Raw genomic sequence first — 16,632 nt, forward strand, 5'->3', positions numbered from 1 at the left:
TATATATAATACAATACAAAAAAATGATTTTCCGCAGCACGTCATCAACAACATGCATTAAAAGCACGCTGCGAATATTACTTTTAACGTCGTGCACCCATATGTGCGCTGTTAATATTGTTGCACTTGACAGAAATAACGGCTGCATTAAAAGCACGCTGCGGATAGTAATATCCACATCGTGCATTAATGTGTGCTGATAATAAATTATATAAACGACAGAGTGCAGCTATATATGGCTGTTAACAACCTATGCAATTTTCGCAACGCACAATAAAGGCACGCAGTTAATAGTATTATTAACAGCGTACATGTTTATGTGCGATGTCAAAAGTAAATCATTTAAAAAAAATCGTGTCTAGACATTAACGGCAGACATTAATAGCACGCCGTCAATATTATTATTCACGGAATACATATTAGCACGCTGCAAAAAATGAGCGCGGAATTGCAATTTTTAAATTAGCGATGGTTGAATTAAAAATCATCTCGAATAGCGACAGTTAACGGTTTAATTAAAAATCTTCGCGAATAGCGACGGTTAAACCAAAAACCGTATCAAATTGTCTATAAATATCCGTATTTTCGATACATTTTCCTCCAAACCACTTCACAACACTTAAACTTTTTTTTCTTTTAGACGATTTTAGTTTCGATTTAGGGTACGTTTTTTCGTTTCAATTTTTAGTTAATTTTTTAAGAGTTAAGATCATGAGTATTGTTATCATAATCAGATTGTAAGTTTTTTTAAAAAATTATTAAATTATAAAAGTAAATTTTTTATTTTAACAAAAAAATTAGCGACGGTTTTTGAATTGTTGCGAAATGTAGACCCATCGCTAATTTTAAAAACCGTTTTAAACAGTCTCTAAATTAGCGACAACAGAGACGCTTTTTAATTGTCACTAATTAGCAACGGTTTGTCATTTTAGATGTTTTATGAACATTAATGGCGTACATTGCACGCTGCGGATAATTGTATTAACGACGTACATATGCACACCGCGGATGATAGTATTAACAATGTGTACATGTACGTCATAGATAATCTTGAACTTTCAACAGCTTGCAATGTGCGCAACGGAAAGAGAATTTACGCGCTGCGAAAAACCATTTTTGTTGTAGTAATAGCTAAGTGTTTGAGTTGAGAAAGAGAAGAATCTCACTATATTCTTGTTGAGCGAGAATCAAGTTTCAGAAATCAAAACTCACACGTCACAAAAAAATAGGATTTTATTGTTTTTTTTCAAATTTTCATACATCAATAAATTAATCTCAATTTTTAATTTTATTTCTTCATCCATTTTTTTCATGTAACATAAGAATAAATATTTTAGATGCAATGAAATCTCCCAATGGTATTAATCATCTAATTCCTTCAATCTTTTTAGGGGTGGGCAACGGTCGGTTTGGTCCGGTTTTACTCTACAATGGTTCGGTTTTTCGGTTTTAAATATCTCTAGTCCAAAACCGAACCATTTTATTACGGTTCGGTTTTTTTGTAGTACGGTTCGGTTTATACGGCCGGTTATATACGGCTAGATAAAATTTGTTACGAAATAAAATTATACGTCACTTTATGCCTTTAAAATCTAAATCATAGTATTTTCAAACATTTAATGTGTGAGACTTAATTTTTTATAAAAAATTAAAGAAATATATACAGAAAAGAAAAGAAAACTTCGACTGGTGAGAAAGAAGAAAAACAATCCGATTGAAAATTAAGAGTTAATGATACTAAGTTCTTAAATCTTAATAGGCCCGGCCATTATACATAAAAAGTGTTATACTTAAAAATTATATGACCCATTATACATAAAAACCTTATACTTAACAATAATATGGCCGGTTCAGTTTTTCAGTTTTTTCGGGGATTAAACCGAAAACCGAACCGAAAAACCGAATTTCATAAATTTTAGAACCATAACCGACCGAAAAACCGATAAAACCAAACCATTTAAACCAAATTATTCGGCTCGGTCGGTTTTTTCGGTATTTCGGGTTTTCTGCCCACCCCTCAATCTTTTCTCGACAAAAGTTGCCTGAGAAATCCAAGTTTCATCATGTGAACTATAATAATATGAATTTGGAAAATTAGTATCAATAGGTCCTTCATTGCAAGTATCTATTGAGTGAATTCCCTTACGATGATTCATAAACCTACTGGAATTTGCATCATCTTTCTGCCATTCTCAGTATATTTTGGAACCATTGTGTCCCACCGAGAGTGTCAATTTTTTTATCACAAAATTTCCGTGTGTATGCCATGCTAGGCACCAGATGCTGACAAATGTGAAATCTTAATTTTAAACCAAATGATGGGAGCTCCAAATCAATCTTCAGAATTTGGGTCCAACACATACATACATACATATATATACATATATTTATAATATCTGTATTATAAATTTTTATGGTTGGTTTGTTTATTTATTATTTTTTTATGACGATATGTAGATACGTATTGGATAAATCCTAAAACTATCACAAATTTTAGTTATGTCAATTGCACTGAGTAAACTCTGTGTGGCAAGCTCATTTAAAAACATGTTTATGGAGAGAATCGATCTTCTAACTATTGCTCAAAGTGCTCACATACTCCGATAACACGGACACCCCCTCATGGATAATTTTGATGGTTTGTTAATCTACATAATTTTGCATTTGAGTTAATAGATTTCAATAATGATTCAAATTATTTTTCGAAAACTCATAAATACGTTGAAAAGAAAAAAAAAGGATTATTTTTTCCTAAATAAATTTAACCAATCCTATTTCAAATATTCAAATTTATCATTCCATTTTATATAATCAATTAAAATAAATTTATTCTATTTCCTAAACGTACTTATTTGTTTGGGAAAATTGTAATTTACAACATCTATATATTTTATATTTTGTATTTTATATGTTGTCCAAATTGAGTGTATATCTTCCAACTTTTTATAATTTCATTTATATTTCATCTTAATGTGATGCGACACTGCACACATGAACATCGAGTCAATTGCTATAATCGAAAAATGATCATGTTTGCAAAAGAAACAAAATTAACAACGTAAAACTAACATTTAACAAAATAAAAAAAATCTAAATTACAAACAAAAAAAATAAAATATATAAAACTAAAATTACAATTATTTTCGATCATGTTAATGTTTTTCGAAATCTCTTAAATTTGATATCCAAAAATATATTGTTAAATATGAAATTATTTTACATCAAATTCACAGAAACCATCCATCAAGCCGTTGGCTCCAATCGAATCGACGGTCAAAAATTATATTTATTTTTTGAAACTCAAAAATTATATTTATAAATATATCGATACCAAACAAGCAAAATGACGCGCCTCCTTCAGTATAAGCGAAATCTATTTCTTGTCAAATTCTTGGTGCGTTTCTTTAATTATCTGTGAAGCCCAACGGGATATCTAAGTATTGCTACTCTTCTAAATCATCTCTTGTCTACTTTTTTCACTTCAATTCTACCAAATTCAATCCAATTCCAATTCTCGGCACGCAATTTTCCTCGTTCTTGATTCATGGTTCGATTAATCAATATGCCCGTCTTTCTTTCTTGGAAAATCAGCGACGTTTGCGTACATGCAGTCAGGGGCCAGCCGAAAAAGTATTGATATATTGTTTGAACGGACTGGTTCTTGAAAGGCGATTTAGTAGTTGAAATATTGCATTTTTAAAATGATTACATAGAGTTCTTTATAGACAGTTCATGTAGATATGTACCACTACAAGAAAAGTGGGTTTCCGCGGCGTACAATATGCGCCGCGGAAAGCTATCCGCAGCGTGCATTGCACGCTGCGACGCACGCTGTAAAGTTGAAAGCCGTCTTAAGTTTGACACTATTGGCGGCGTGCGATTTACGCTGCGGTTTAGTCTAATAACGGCGTGCAGAGTATGCTGTTGATAGCTAAACTAATGACAGCGTGCATATGTACGCCGTTAATACACTATCTGCAGCGTGCAATGAATGCCGTTAATGATAAAAGAACATCTAAATATTAGCAACGGTTTGTGACAAATCCGTCGCTACATATTAGCGACGGTGTTTAAATGTAGCGACGGTTTGCAACTGTAATGACGGTATTTAAAATTAGCGACGGTTGTATAAACCGTCGCTAAAATCTGCGTAAAAATAAAAAAAAAATTACTTTTATAATTTAGTAAATTTTTTAAAAAAATACAATACACCTATAATAAATAAACTCATGATCTTAATTAAAACACTTAAAAATTAACCAAATTTCGAAACAAAAAAACGTACATAAATCGAAGTTAAAATCGTATAAGAAGGAAAAATTTTAAGTGTTGTAAAATAGTGTGTAGGAAAGTGGAACCGAAATCGTATATTTATACACAATTTGCGACTATTACCGACGGTTTCCCAAAAATTTGTCGTTTGTTATATTGCAATCTGCGACGGTTTAAAAACCGTCGCAATATTTATATTAGCGACGGTTTCTGTAAACCGTCGCTAATTGAAATTTCGTAACATTTTCCACAGCGTGCTGTCGATGCAAGCCATGAATGCATAGGGTATTAACAGCGCACATTTTGGCACGCTGCGGATAGTAAGTAATATTACTTTCCGTAGCATGCGTTTAATGCACGCTGTTAATCAGAGACGGATCTACGCTAGGGCTATACTGGGCTGTAGCCCAGCCCATTTTTTTTTATTTAGCGACGGTTTTAGCGACGGTTTTGTGAAAACCGTCGCTACTTTTGCGACGGTTTTAGTAAACCTGTCGCCGATGGGGATCGGCGACAGTTTTATCAAAAACCGTCGCAAATATTAGCGACGGTTATTGCTAAAACCGTCGCTAAATTATTAAAAAATAAAAAAAAAGTGGATCGGCGGTTTTAATTAGCGACGGTTTATTCAATAGAACATCATTACCACTTTGATGTTTTTAATGCAGCAATAGATTTCATTTTGATGGAGTTAAATACTCGGTTCAATGAGTAATCGGTGAAACTTCTTTCTCTTAGTATAGCTTTAGATCCTAAAAATTCATTTGACTCATTTAACAGTGATGATATTTGCAAGCTTGCGAAGAAGTTTTATCCTGGAGATTTCACAGATCAAGAAATTGTTGTTTTGAAGTATGAATTGATACATTTATAAACTCGATGTGATGCAGAATTTAAAGGTTTCTACACTTGTTGAGTTGTGTCAGCAATTGACCGAGAGTGGACGGTCAAGTGTTTATGTTATGTTGACTAGATTGATTCATCTTGTTTTGACATTATCTGTGTCTACTGCCACTATTGAACGGGCTTTTTCAACAATGAAGCATGTGAAGACGGAACTTCGCAATAAAATGGAGGATGACTTTCTTGCCGATTGTTTGACACTCTATATTGAACGAGATTTAGCTAAACATATTGATGTAAATTCTATTATTGATGAATTTTATGTTTTAAAATCACGTAAGGCACAACTTCGTTGAACGATATGATGTACTTTTTTTTAATAATATATAACTTATCATATTGAGTTCAAGCCCACCCCAACTCTTATTCCTGGATCCGTCCCTGCCGTTAATGTATATGTGATTAACGGCGCGCATGAAAAGCACGCTGCGGAAAGTATATAATATTTACAGCACACATAAATGCACGCCGCAGATATTACTTTCCGCAGCGTGCTTTTACTGCACGTCGTTATTTCTGTCAAGTGTAACAATATTAACAGCGCGCATATTGATGCACGCCGTTAAAAGCACTATTCGCAGCGTGCTTTTAATGCACGCTGTTGATAACGTGCTGCAGAAAATTATATTTATTTTTTGAAACTCAAAAATTATATTTATAAATATATCGATACCAAACAAGCAAAATGGCGCGCCTCCTTCAGTATAAGCGAAATCTATTTCTTGTCAAATTCTTGGTGCGTTTCTTTAATTATCTGTGAAGCCCAACGGGATATCTAAGTATTGCTACTCTTCTAAATCATCTCTTGTCTACTTTTTTCACTTCAATTCTACCAAATTCAATCCAATTCCAATTCTCGGCACGCAATTTTCCTCGTTCTTGATTCATGGTTCGATTAATCAATATGCCCGTCTTTCTTTCTTGGAAAATCAGCGATGTTTGCGTACATGCAGTCAGGGGCCAGCCGAAAAAGTATTGATATATTGTTTGAACGGACTGGTTCTTGAAAGGCGATTTAGTAGTTGAAATATTGCATTTTTAAAATGATTACATAGAGTTCTTTATAGACAGTTCATGTAGATATGTTATTGGGATTTATTTTGTTTTTATTTTTCTTGAATCCGGGACAAGGGGACTTTGATGAGAGAAACGGAGGAAGAAAAGCCAGCGGATGGCTGCGACAAATACAAACATAGAAGTGATTATGAATTAGCCAAGGCTGCAGGTCTTCCTGAAATTGTGAGATCATATTGGATCATAAAAGAATATTTTGTGTATAATATCTTGTATATATGTCATGCTACATTAGTGGAGATATTTAGAACTAATTTTGTTATAGGCAGATTTTTAGGAATCATTTGTGATTACGATTACTAGAGACATCTCTATATATACTTGTAATATATATGAAATCAGTATGAATAAGAATTCTCTTCTTCTCAATTTCTTCATGGTATCAGAGCAGTGATCCTTACAAGCTGCCCATATTTTCTTAATTATTGATTATGGCAGATGCTATTGTTACCACTGGAGGATCGAAGGATATTGTTGATGGTGATGTCAACATCTCTCAAAAATTGAGTTCAGTATTGTTGAATGAATTCAATTATCTTCCATGGTCGAGAGCAATTACCATTGCTCTTGGTGGTAGATCAAGGTTGGGATTCGTTAATGGCTCTCTTCAATCCCCTGAATCAAGTTCGCCAGAGTATGAGGCTTGGCTATCAAAGGACCAACAGGTTATGTCATGGATTCTTAATTCGATGGAGCGTAATCTTGCAGAAATCTTCAACTATTCAGAATCTTCTTTGGATCTTTGGACCGCTGTCCATGACATGTATGGCAACCAAAACAATTCTGCCAGGATCTTCCAAATTCACAGGGAGATTGCAAACCTTCATCAAGATGGGAAGCCATTCGTAAGTTTGCTAGGGAGCCTGAAGAGTTTGTGGAACGAGTTGGAGATTTATAAACCTCCTACAGTTGACGCAGCTGTCTTGCGGAAGAGAACTGAGGAGGACCGAATTTTTCAGTTATTGGCTAGTCTTAATCCTGAGTTTGAGGATTTAAGGAGTCATATTCTAATGAATACTGAGTTACCTTCCTTCAAGAATATTTGTGCGACCATTCAGCGCGAGGAAGTATGCCGAAAAGTCATGACACACTCTATTAATCCCAATCCTCCGGATGTTCGTGCGTATATTACTCGCTCGTCCTCTGAAGAAAAATCTTACAAGGGCAAACGCCCTGATCTCAAATGTCAGCATTGCCATATGATTGGTCACTCGATTAATCGTTGTTGGACACTTCACCCAGAGTTGAAACCCAAATTCTCCAAAGATCAGAAAGGCGGAGGATATCAAAAACGAATCCCTGATCATAAGGCTCATGTGGCTACAGGCTCCATTGAATCTCCTTCTTCTAATCCTGTTGCTTTACTTAATGATTTCGCTAATTATTTACAAGATAGGAATGGTCAGGGAGCTATCCAAGGAGGAGTTATAAATCAAGAAAAAGATCAGCCAGCTGCACTTCTTAGTCAGTTTGCTAGTTTTTTGGCTGATACAAATTCTGATGCCAACCAAGGTATTCCGATTGCTTTTCTAACTGCTCTCGAAATTGATAGTTTGCATGATGTATGGGTCATTGATTCTGGTGCCACAGATCACATGTCAAATAAGTTGACCCATGTTTATGATTTTTGTTCTTTTGCTACACCTTCTCTGGTATCTGTAGCAAATGGGAAAAGTGCTCTTGTAAAGGGTAAGGGCAAAATTAAACTTGTTTCAAATACTATAGAGTCTGATGTTCTATATGTTCCATCCTTTCCCTTTCAGTTGTTGTCCGTTCACAAACTGACATCTTCGCTCAATTGTGAAGTTATATTTACTCCTCACAAGGTCATCTTTCAGGACCTCGTCACCAAGGAGATGATTGGTGAAGGATTTCATTTGCATGGACTCTACTACTTCTCTCCTAATTCTCAGGTTACCAAGGGATTTCAGGCTGTTTCCTCTCCCTTTAATGAGCAACTTTTATGGCACCGCCTTCTCGCACATCCTTCAAATAAAGTTCTTAGCAAAATAAATCAAGTCTCACATAAAGGAACACTTGACTGTGATATCTGTCATTTTTCTAAGTCCTCTAGGCTTCCTTTTATCTCATCACAATCTCGTACTACTCAGCCATTTGAGATTGTACATTCAGATATTTGGGGGCCTTTTTCCTCCTCTCTAGATGGATTTAGATATTTTGTAACCTTTATTGATGATTTTTCTAGGATTACTTGGGTGTACTTATTGAAATCAAAAGGTGAAGTTTTTGACTTCTTTAAGGATTTTCACATGTTGGTTACAACTCAATTTTCAGCTCATATTAAAGTCCTTCGATCTGACAATGGCACAGAATATGTGTCTCATAACATGACAAAATATTTAATTTCTAACGGAATATTGCATCAGACTAGTTGTGTCAATACACCTCAACAAAATGGGATTGCCGAACGTAAAAATCGTGACATGCTGGAGAAAACTCGAGCTATAATGCTTCAAATGAATGTCCCAAAACATTTTTGGTCTCATGGAATTCTTACTGCAACCTATCTTGTGAATCGCTTACCCAGTCGAGTGCTGGATTTTAAATGTCCTCTTGAAGTATTGCAGGACAAAGCACCTGATTTGTCTCATCTCAAAGTCTTTGGATGCACTTGTTTTGTACACGTCTCAACTACTCACCGTGACAAGCTTGATCCTCGAGCTGTTAAGTGCATATTTCTTGGTTATTCTCAAACACAAAAAGTATACAAATGTTATGACGTTCTCTCCAAGAAATTATATGTGACTAGAGATGTCCGTTTTGCTGAACAAATTCCATACTTTGTTGCCCCTAGTCAGGGGGAGAAGCTGCCTGAGCCATTTCCTCTGCCTAGCATTGATTATGGTCATCAATCTACTCAAGATCTACATCCTAGCCAAGCTATCTCAGAACACTGTGATAATCACTTGGATATCTCGAGTGTTCCTTCCAGGGAGGCTATTGTAGAATCATCCGAGCAAGTTCCTTCCCATACACAAGGTGATCCAATATCTTCCCGACGTAATCCTCCGCGGATGCGTCAACCTCCAACAAAACTGGCAGATTATGTTGCTCATACAGTTAGGTACCCTATCTCTAATTTTCTGTCATACCAACGACTATCATCTTCGCATACAGCCTTCCTTACAGCTATATCAAACGCTCCTGAGCCCAAGAACTTCCATGAAGCCAAATCCCAGGCCGTTTGGCAGAAAGCTATGCTTGAAGAATTAACTGCTCTTTCTGAGAACAAAACTTGGACTATAGTGCCTCTTCCTCTGGGAAAACATGCAGTTGGTTGTCGTTGGGTTTTTAAAATGAAGTTCAACTCCGATGGTTCTCTTGATAGGCATAAAGCACGCCTTGTTGCTCAAGGTTTCACCCAAAAATTTGGTGTCGATTACAAGGAAACTTTTGCTCCCGTTGCCAAGATGACCACGATACGAGTTCTTTTATCAGTTGCTATTAATAATGGGTGGCCTTTGTTTCAGATGGACGTCAAAAATGCATTTTTGCATGGCGATCTCGAGGAAGAAGTGTTTATGAAGCTTCCTCCCGGGCATCCTCAAAGTGAAAATCCTAACTTGGTATGTCACCTCCATAAATCAATTTATGGTTTGAAACAAATTCCCCGTGCATGGCACGCCAAGTTGAGCACTGCTCTTGAAGCTCTTGGTTTTAAAAGGAGCTCAGCTGATTCGTCCCTTTATGTCTTGCGTGGCTCAGTTGACACACTTGTGGTATTAATATACGTTGATGATCTCATTATTACCGGGAATAATACTGATTCTATTGCTCAGTTAAAATTGAAACTTCAGCATATATTTCCAATCAAGGATCTTGGTTCATTGAAGTACTTTCTTGGAATTGAAATGGCTGCTTCCAGCAAAGGGCTGTTCCTTAACCAGCGCAAATACATTTTAGACTTACTTCAAGATGCTGAAATGTTCAACACCAAACCCGTTGCTACACCTCTTGACAGCAAATTGAGGCTTACACCTACACAGAAACCCCTAGACTCACCAAGCCATTATCAGAAACTTGTTGGAAAGCTCATCTACTTGACTATCACGAGACCGGATATTACGTTTGCTGTCAGTCTTGTTAGTCAACATATGCATGCCCCAACCATTCAACATCTAGGCATGGTAAAACGAATCTTGCGGTATCTGAAAGGCACGATTGGTCGTGGAATAGTAATGACCCGTAATGGTCACACTAATATTATGGGATATACCGATTCTGATTGGGCTGGAAATGCACTTGATCGTCGTTCTACTACTGGTTATTGTATGTTTGTGGGTGGTAATCTGGTGTCTTGGAAAAGTAAAAAACAACATGTGGTCGCCCGATCTAGTGCTGAAGCTGAGTATCGTGCGATGGCTTCTGCAGCATGTGAACTCGTATGGCTTAACCGTCTTCTTATAGATCTAGGCTGTCCTAGCTCCATTCCTATGAAACTTTTTTGTGATAATCAGGCTGCTATGCACATTGCTTCTAATCCCGTGTTCCATAAAAGAACCAAACACATTGAAGTGGACTGTCACTACATTCGTCAACAGGTTCAATCCAAATTAATTGACACTCAATATGTGCGCTCTAATGATCAACTAGCTGATGTGTTCACCAAGGTGTTGACAACTACTCAGTTCCACCGGATTTTGAGCAAGCTTGGATCCATCAATCTTCTGGATCCAGCTTGAGGGGGAGTATTGGAGCATAAAAGAATATTTTGTGTATAATATCTTGTATATATGTCATGCTACATTAGTGGAGATATTTAGAACTAATTTTGTTATAGGCAGATTTTTAGGAATCATTTGTGATTACGATTACTAGAGACATCTCTATATATACTTGTAATATATATGAAATCAGTATGAATAAGAATTCTCTTCTTCTCAATTTCTTCAGATCATAATATCAGATTATGTTCCAAGATTTTTATGAGTTTGTTATCTTTTGAGTTGTAGTGTTGTCGTTTTTTGTGCTGTCACATGCTTGTTGGGGTGAAAACAAGTAAAGATAAATTATACGTGCATTCATGATTCCGAGTTGAAATCTATAATGACTGCTAGGAAAGTGATTTCGATTTTTAAATTGTTAAACGTTTAATTCTTAGATAAATTTTCGGAACTATGCCAGCTGTTTGAGATTCACGTTTGAAGACGAGTATAAACGCTTATATATGTACATTTGACGTATGAACCATCTTTGTTTCCTGGTTATCTTTATATGTTCGCATGTATGGGCCTTTTTATATGTAAGAACCAACTAATTTGAAGGGAGAGCTACAATTTAGCTTAGTTTTGGTAAAAAACGTGCAAATCTTTTTATTGTTTATTTTTCAGTTTTCTGGTCTTTAGTTTTTTGGGTGTGATATCCTGTGACACAATGTGTCGAAGAGTTATTCACACACTTAAGAAAAACAATCTCTTGTGTTCTTCTATAACCTATTGGAATTGAAGACAGACTCATCTTTAATCCATTTCATGACTCGGTCATTACAGATTCAGATTGATGATTCGCTGACGTATAAAATTGAAAAGAGGCTAGGTAAAGGAAGTTTTGGAAAGGTGTATGTTGGTCGTGCGATAGCTGGTGGTAGCATTTCTAGAGGAACTGGTCGTGAAGCTGCAGAAGTAGGCATTCTAGGTTCATTTAATTCTGCTGGCTCTCAATGTAGACATATATTCTCCATCATATTGAAATACCTCTGCTTGAACTTAACAGGTGGCTATAAAATTTGAACATCATTTGAGTGAAGGATGCAATTTTGGCCTGCCTTATGAATGGCAGGTTTACTAGTAAGAATCTTCAACCTATTCTGTTGTGAATTCGTCTCATTGATTTTGCAAGTAAATATGTTATGAATTGTGACGAGCACAGTAAGATGAAGGAAAGTCCTGGTATACCACGAGTGCACCATTTCGTTCGGAAGGGTGACTATTATATGATGGTATGTTGATTACAGCATTTATCTGTTCTTCTTTTGTCTGGTAATATTGTTTTAGGTTTTCTTCCTATATTCTTCCTTTTGGTTTCTCAATTTGAAAGTTGAAGTTGGAGAATTAATTTGCAGATCATGGACAAGCTTGGACCAAGCTTGTGGGACATTTTTTGCAGTAATCCCCGAGTGTAAGTGTAACAATGCTGTGGTTTCTCTACCATTTCCAACAATGAACGTTCTTGGTTGTTTTTTTTAATTGCTCAACTAAACTTTTATCTTGCAAAATCCAGGATATCTTTTACAATGGTGGCTTGCATAGCTGTCGAAGCTATTTCTATACTGGAGGGGATGCATTCCAGAGAGTGAGTTTTCTTCACCATTTGTGCAAGTCCGGGCGAAATTTTGGGGGTTCTATGTTTTATTTAGTTTTTATGTTATTATGATTTAGCCTGCGTGTTCAAATTGGCAAGTGTTTTTTATAGTTATTTTATGCCAGGTTGTCAGTTTGCAGTTTGTAATTTCAGAATTTTAGTATGTCTTCTTTTCTATGTCGATGCAATGTTTTTATTTTTATGTTTACTCCCTCCCTCTCCAGATCCACCAACAGCCCAAAAAAAAATATTTAAACTTCTAAGTGAAAACACAATGAGTTCATTCTTCAATGTCTAAAATTTGAGTTTTGTCCAGATAATCAACCCTTCAGAATCAATAAATACTGAGCCATAGTTTCAGATTTGTTTTATTATTGCTTGCATCTTCTCAATTACTCACAAGTCACAAAGAGTAGTGGATGCTTGTTGTTGAACTGCAGACTTTCAAGACTTGAGGTAGTGTTATTGATATGTTTAAGTTAAGGAGACTTTTGAAAATGCATCACATAACTTGATGTGTTCCACTTTGAGAAGTGAAGGGAAGTTTGACTTGCATTTGATCTACCTTATATTCTCTTTGAAACTCTTAGGTGCGGTGAATTGGTAAATCATACAAGCTTTGATCTTCTTTTTATGCGTCTTTCTCACGGATGATGATGTGTAGATACTTGCATGATGAAACATAATTGATCTTTTCATTAATTACTTGAAAAAAACTGACAGGTTTGTCCATGGAGACGTGAAGCCTGCAAATATATTGCTTGGTCCTCCAGGGACCCCGGATGAGAAAAAACTATACCTTGTAGATCTTGGTTTAGGTACCTGATTTTGTTTCTTGTCGATTCATTTGTATCTCTTGCAATACCTAAGAATCTATTGCAAGTACTTTTGCATCACCAGCCTCTAGATGGAAGGATGCCAACTCTAATTTGCATGTGCAATATGACCCACGACCAGGTTTGTTCAGGTATAGGCATCCAAATAACTTGAAACTTGTAGGGAAACCTCATTGTTTCTATCCATGGTTTTCATCCCTTTTGTTCGGGACACTGTTGTTGAAATGTGTTTTTTATTGGCTGTTAGGGGAACTCTCCGTTATGCTAGTGTTCATACTCATTTAGGTCAAACTGCAAGCAGGAGAGATGATTTAGAATCTCTTGCTTACACACTCATATTCCTTTTGCGGAGGGGATTACCTTGGCAAGGATTCAAGGTCAGTGTCCTGAACTACCCATGCTGTTACTTTTTTGTGTCTATCTTCTCATTGTTCTCATCACATAATCTCTTTCAAACATTTTTCTGCTGTAAAATAGGGTGATAATAGTGAGTTCCTTGTTTGCAAGAAGAAGATGGAAACTTCACCCGAGGAACTTTGCTCTTTCTGTCCACAACCTTTTATGCTGTTTATGAAATATGCGGTAAATTTGAAATTTGACGAGGACCCTGATTATGCTAAATGTATCTTCTTGTTTGATGGAATCGTTGGGGCAGAGCCAGATAGCAGACCAATCAACATCGAGGGTGCACAAAAGGTGCTTGCTGCTTAATAATGGACTAAAAGTTTTCTTTTTATGTTTTTTGGATGATACAATGTGCGAGTGACATGTAGTTGGCTTACCTGTTTGTTTTGTCGATGAAGCTTATAAATAAGGTTGGTTACAAGAGAGATTGGCTTGAAGACGAAGGTGATGAACAACCTAAAAATTATCCACTGTATTGGCTTGAAGATGAAGGTGATGAACAACCTGAAAAGAAAGTTTGCTTCGGAATACCTGCAGTACAGTGGATAAGCGTTTATAATGGTTGTAAACCCATGCACCAAAGGTATTTGACCCCTTCATTCTCAGTTCAATTTCTTCAAAAGTTTATTTTGAGTTTCAGAACATCTTGTTTCTGTTTGTTGTTTTCTCGACAATATTTTCTAAAACTTTATTGAGAACGAGAAGTATTTATGTATTATTTTTGAACTGAGATATATTTTCAGATGGATATCAAATGATGTATATTGAAGTCGATTTGAGAATTATGTAAGATAATGGATATATAATTTTTTCAACAGTATGTTTGATATTTGAAGTTTTTAAATATAGAATCTTTGATAAAACATAAATAATATTAGAATATTTATTGGAGGGGTGAAGAGGATGGAAAATCAGTTTTGGGGAGGAAAATGAAAATGGGAATGCAAGGTTTTCTTTTATTTTAACAAATGGAGAACTAATCCTGGAAAATGAGAGCAAACATTACCTATATAGTTAACATTATACTTCTTGTGACTTTCTAGAGGTGATTTGTTTAAACATTGATTTTACCTTTCAGTTTTTATTTATTTCCTTTTTTTTACTTTTCTAATATCGACTTCACGCTTGATTGGCTACATTGAAGATGCCATTATGATGTGATGGATTCAATGCTTGTCCACCACATTGTAGAGGGAAGAAACCAAGGCTTATTCATCAGAGCCGTAGCATCCTGCGAAAATCTGTGGGCACTTGTAATGGATGCCAGTACTGGCTTCACCGAACAAGTTTGCAGGCTATCTCCTCTCTTTCTTGACAGGGTACACACTAACTTTTGGTTTTTTTCCCAAACCGTCCAATGTGTTTTATAATGCATTGATGTAGAAAACTATACTGCTTTCACTCTCTTCTGTTTGAAATTTTAGGTCATACTCAAGTTTTCTACAAGATAACATTTTGTAATCAAATTTGATATTGTCAAGATTATGATACATATTTGGTATGGTGCTATGGTTTTGGATATATTTCCTTTTATCTATTAAAATATGTGTTTTAACCTATGAGAATAAGTTTTACTCTCTAAACATTGATCAAGCTAAGTAAATTGTGTTATGTTCTCTATTCAGTGTACATCTCTCTATCCTTCAGAATTCAACACTGCTAATTTTTGGGTTACTGTAGGAATGGATATACCAACAATGGGATGAGAATTTTCACATCAGTGCAGTTGCTGGAGCCAAGAATGGTAGTTCGTTGGTTGTGATGTCGAAAGGTAACTTAGTGTTCGTCTCTGAATATATTATTTTTCCAAACGGATCTCCTAAATTTTTCGAACTTGACTCAGGGACGCTTTACACGGAACAGAGTTACAAAATATATGATTCATTTCCATATAGGTGGGTAAGCAAAAAGTGGAGTGAAGGTTACAAAGTTACGTCCATGGCCACTTCAGGCACTAGATGGGCAGTTGTTATGTCTCTTGGTGCCGAATTTTCAAACCAGGTTTCCCCATGAGCAAGGTTTAACATCCTTATTATTAATTTCGTGCAACCTAGACTGATTGTCCCTTTCATTCTGTAGGTACTAGAGCTAGATTTCCGGTATCCTAGAGAAGAAATTCGTCACCGCTGGGATAATGGCTACAGCATAACTGCGGCTGCAGCAACCAGTGATCAGGCAGCGTTCATTTTAACTAGATCAATTTTTAATCCTATGGATGAAATACAAGAAACGTCATGTACATCTACCTTTCCATGTTCCAATATCGCGGTTAGTTAGCCTTAATCTAGAAATCCCTTTTTTTCCGCAATCATATTTTTATATGTTGGAACTCTCATGACATTAGGATTGATTGCTCTCCTCCTTTTTTCTTTTTTTTTTTTTTCCGGGGCTTGTTAAAGGATATGTGGTTGAGAGACCTGTATGTTACGTTGATTTGTTATGGTCGTACAGTTTCTAATAATCGCCATGGTTAAGATCCTTGCTTGATTGGAAAGACCGGAGCTTTAAAGTCGAATACATGGTCGATATATGCAACGAAAAAGATGAAAAAAGTTCGTTATTCTTGGACTACATATGTAGGTTTTGTAAAATCTTGGTTACTGAATAGGTTTTATAGGTTGGTAGATGAGTAGAGAAAGGTGATATTGGATCTTGTATATTCTTTTTGTGCGTCTTGCTAAACAAATGTGTACATAGTTCTTATGGTAGCAGCTTTGTTTCTTTTAGAAATCTTAGATTGGTAAATTGAATGCCAATCTATTCATAATAATAAATCATCCAAAAAAAAACATTACGAAAAATGTTTTATTGATTTTTCAAG

The 16,632-nt window shown here is 35.8% G+C and overlaps 1 protein-coding gene across 1 annotated transcript; it reads left to right on the forward strand.

Moving 5' to 3' along the window:
• The first annotated feature begins 3,623 nt into the window (after window positions 1-3,623).
• LOC140841140 (casein kinase 1-like protein HD16) lies at window positions 3,624-16,573 on the forward strand. The gene is made up of 18 exons (XM_073208346.1): window positions 3,624-3,742; window positions 6,243-6,414; window positions 11,760-11,891; window positions 11,983-12,056; window positions 12,139-12,208; window positions 12,332-12,387; window positions 12,490-12,561; window positions 13,294-13,388; window positions 13,471-13,537; window positions 13,654-13,783; window positions 13,884-14,102; window positions 14,210-14,255; window positions 14,304-14,394; window positions 14,956-15,130; window positions 15,492-15,582; window positions 15,655-15,812; window positions 15,891-16,079; window positions 16,211-16,573. Exons 2-18 carry the CDS (start codon window positions 6,316-6,318, stop codon window positions 16,283-16,285), a joined length of 1,839 nt encoding a protein of 612 aa, XP_073064447.1. The 5' UTR covers window positions 3,624-3,742; window positions 6,243-6,315; the 3' UTR covers window positions 16,286-16,573.
• The last annotated feature ends 59 nt before the right edge of the window (window positions 16,574-16,632 follow it).

This window comes from Primulina eburnea, chromosome 9 (genome assembly GCF_022965805.1).
Source record: "Primulina eburnea isolate SZY01 chromosome 9, ASM2296580v1, whole genome shotgun sequence".
In the NCBI taxonomy this organism is placed as follows: Eukaryota; Viridiplantae; Streptophyta; class Magnoliopsida; order Lamiales; family Gesneriaceae; genus Primulina; species Primulina eburnea.

Excerpts from the sequence above, each read along its gene's own strand:
- LOC140841140 (XM_073208346.1), top strand. The coding sequence starts at position 6,316 with ATGAGAGAAACGGAGGAAGAAAAGCCAGCGGATGGCTGCGACAAATAC. Across the intron at positions 14,256-14,303 it reads AGATTGGCTTGAAGACGAAG|GTGATGAACAACCTGAAAAG; the intron begins GTGATGAACAAC and ends TTGAAGATGAAG. Across the intron at positions 16,080-16,210 it reads TTCCATGTTCCAATATCGCG|GATATGTGGTTGAGAGACCT; the intron begins GTTAGTTAGCCT and ends GGCTTGTTAAAG.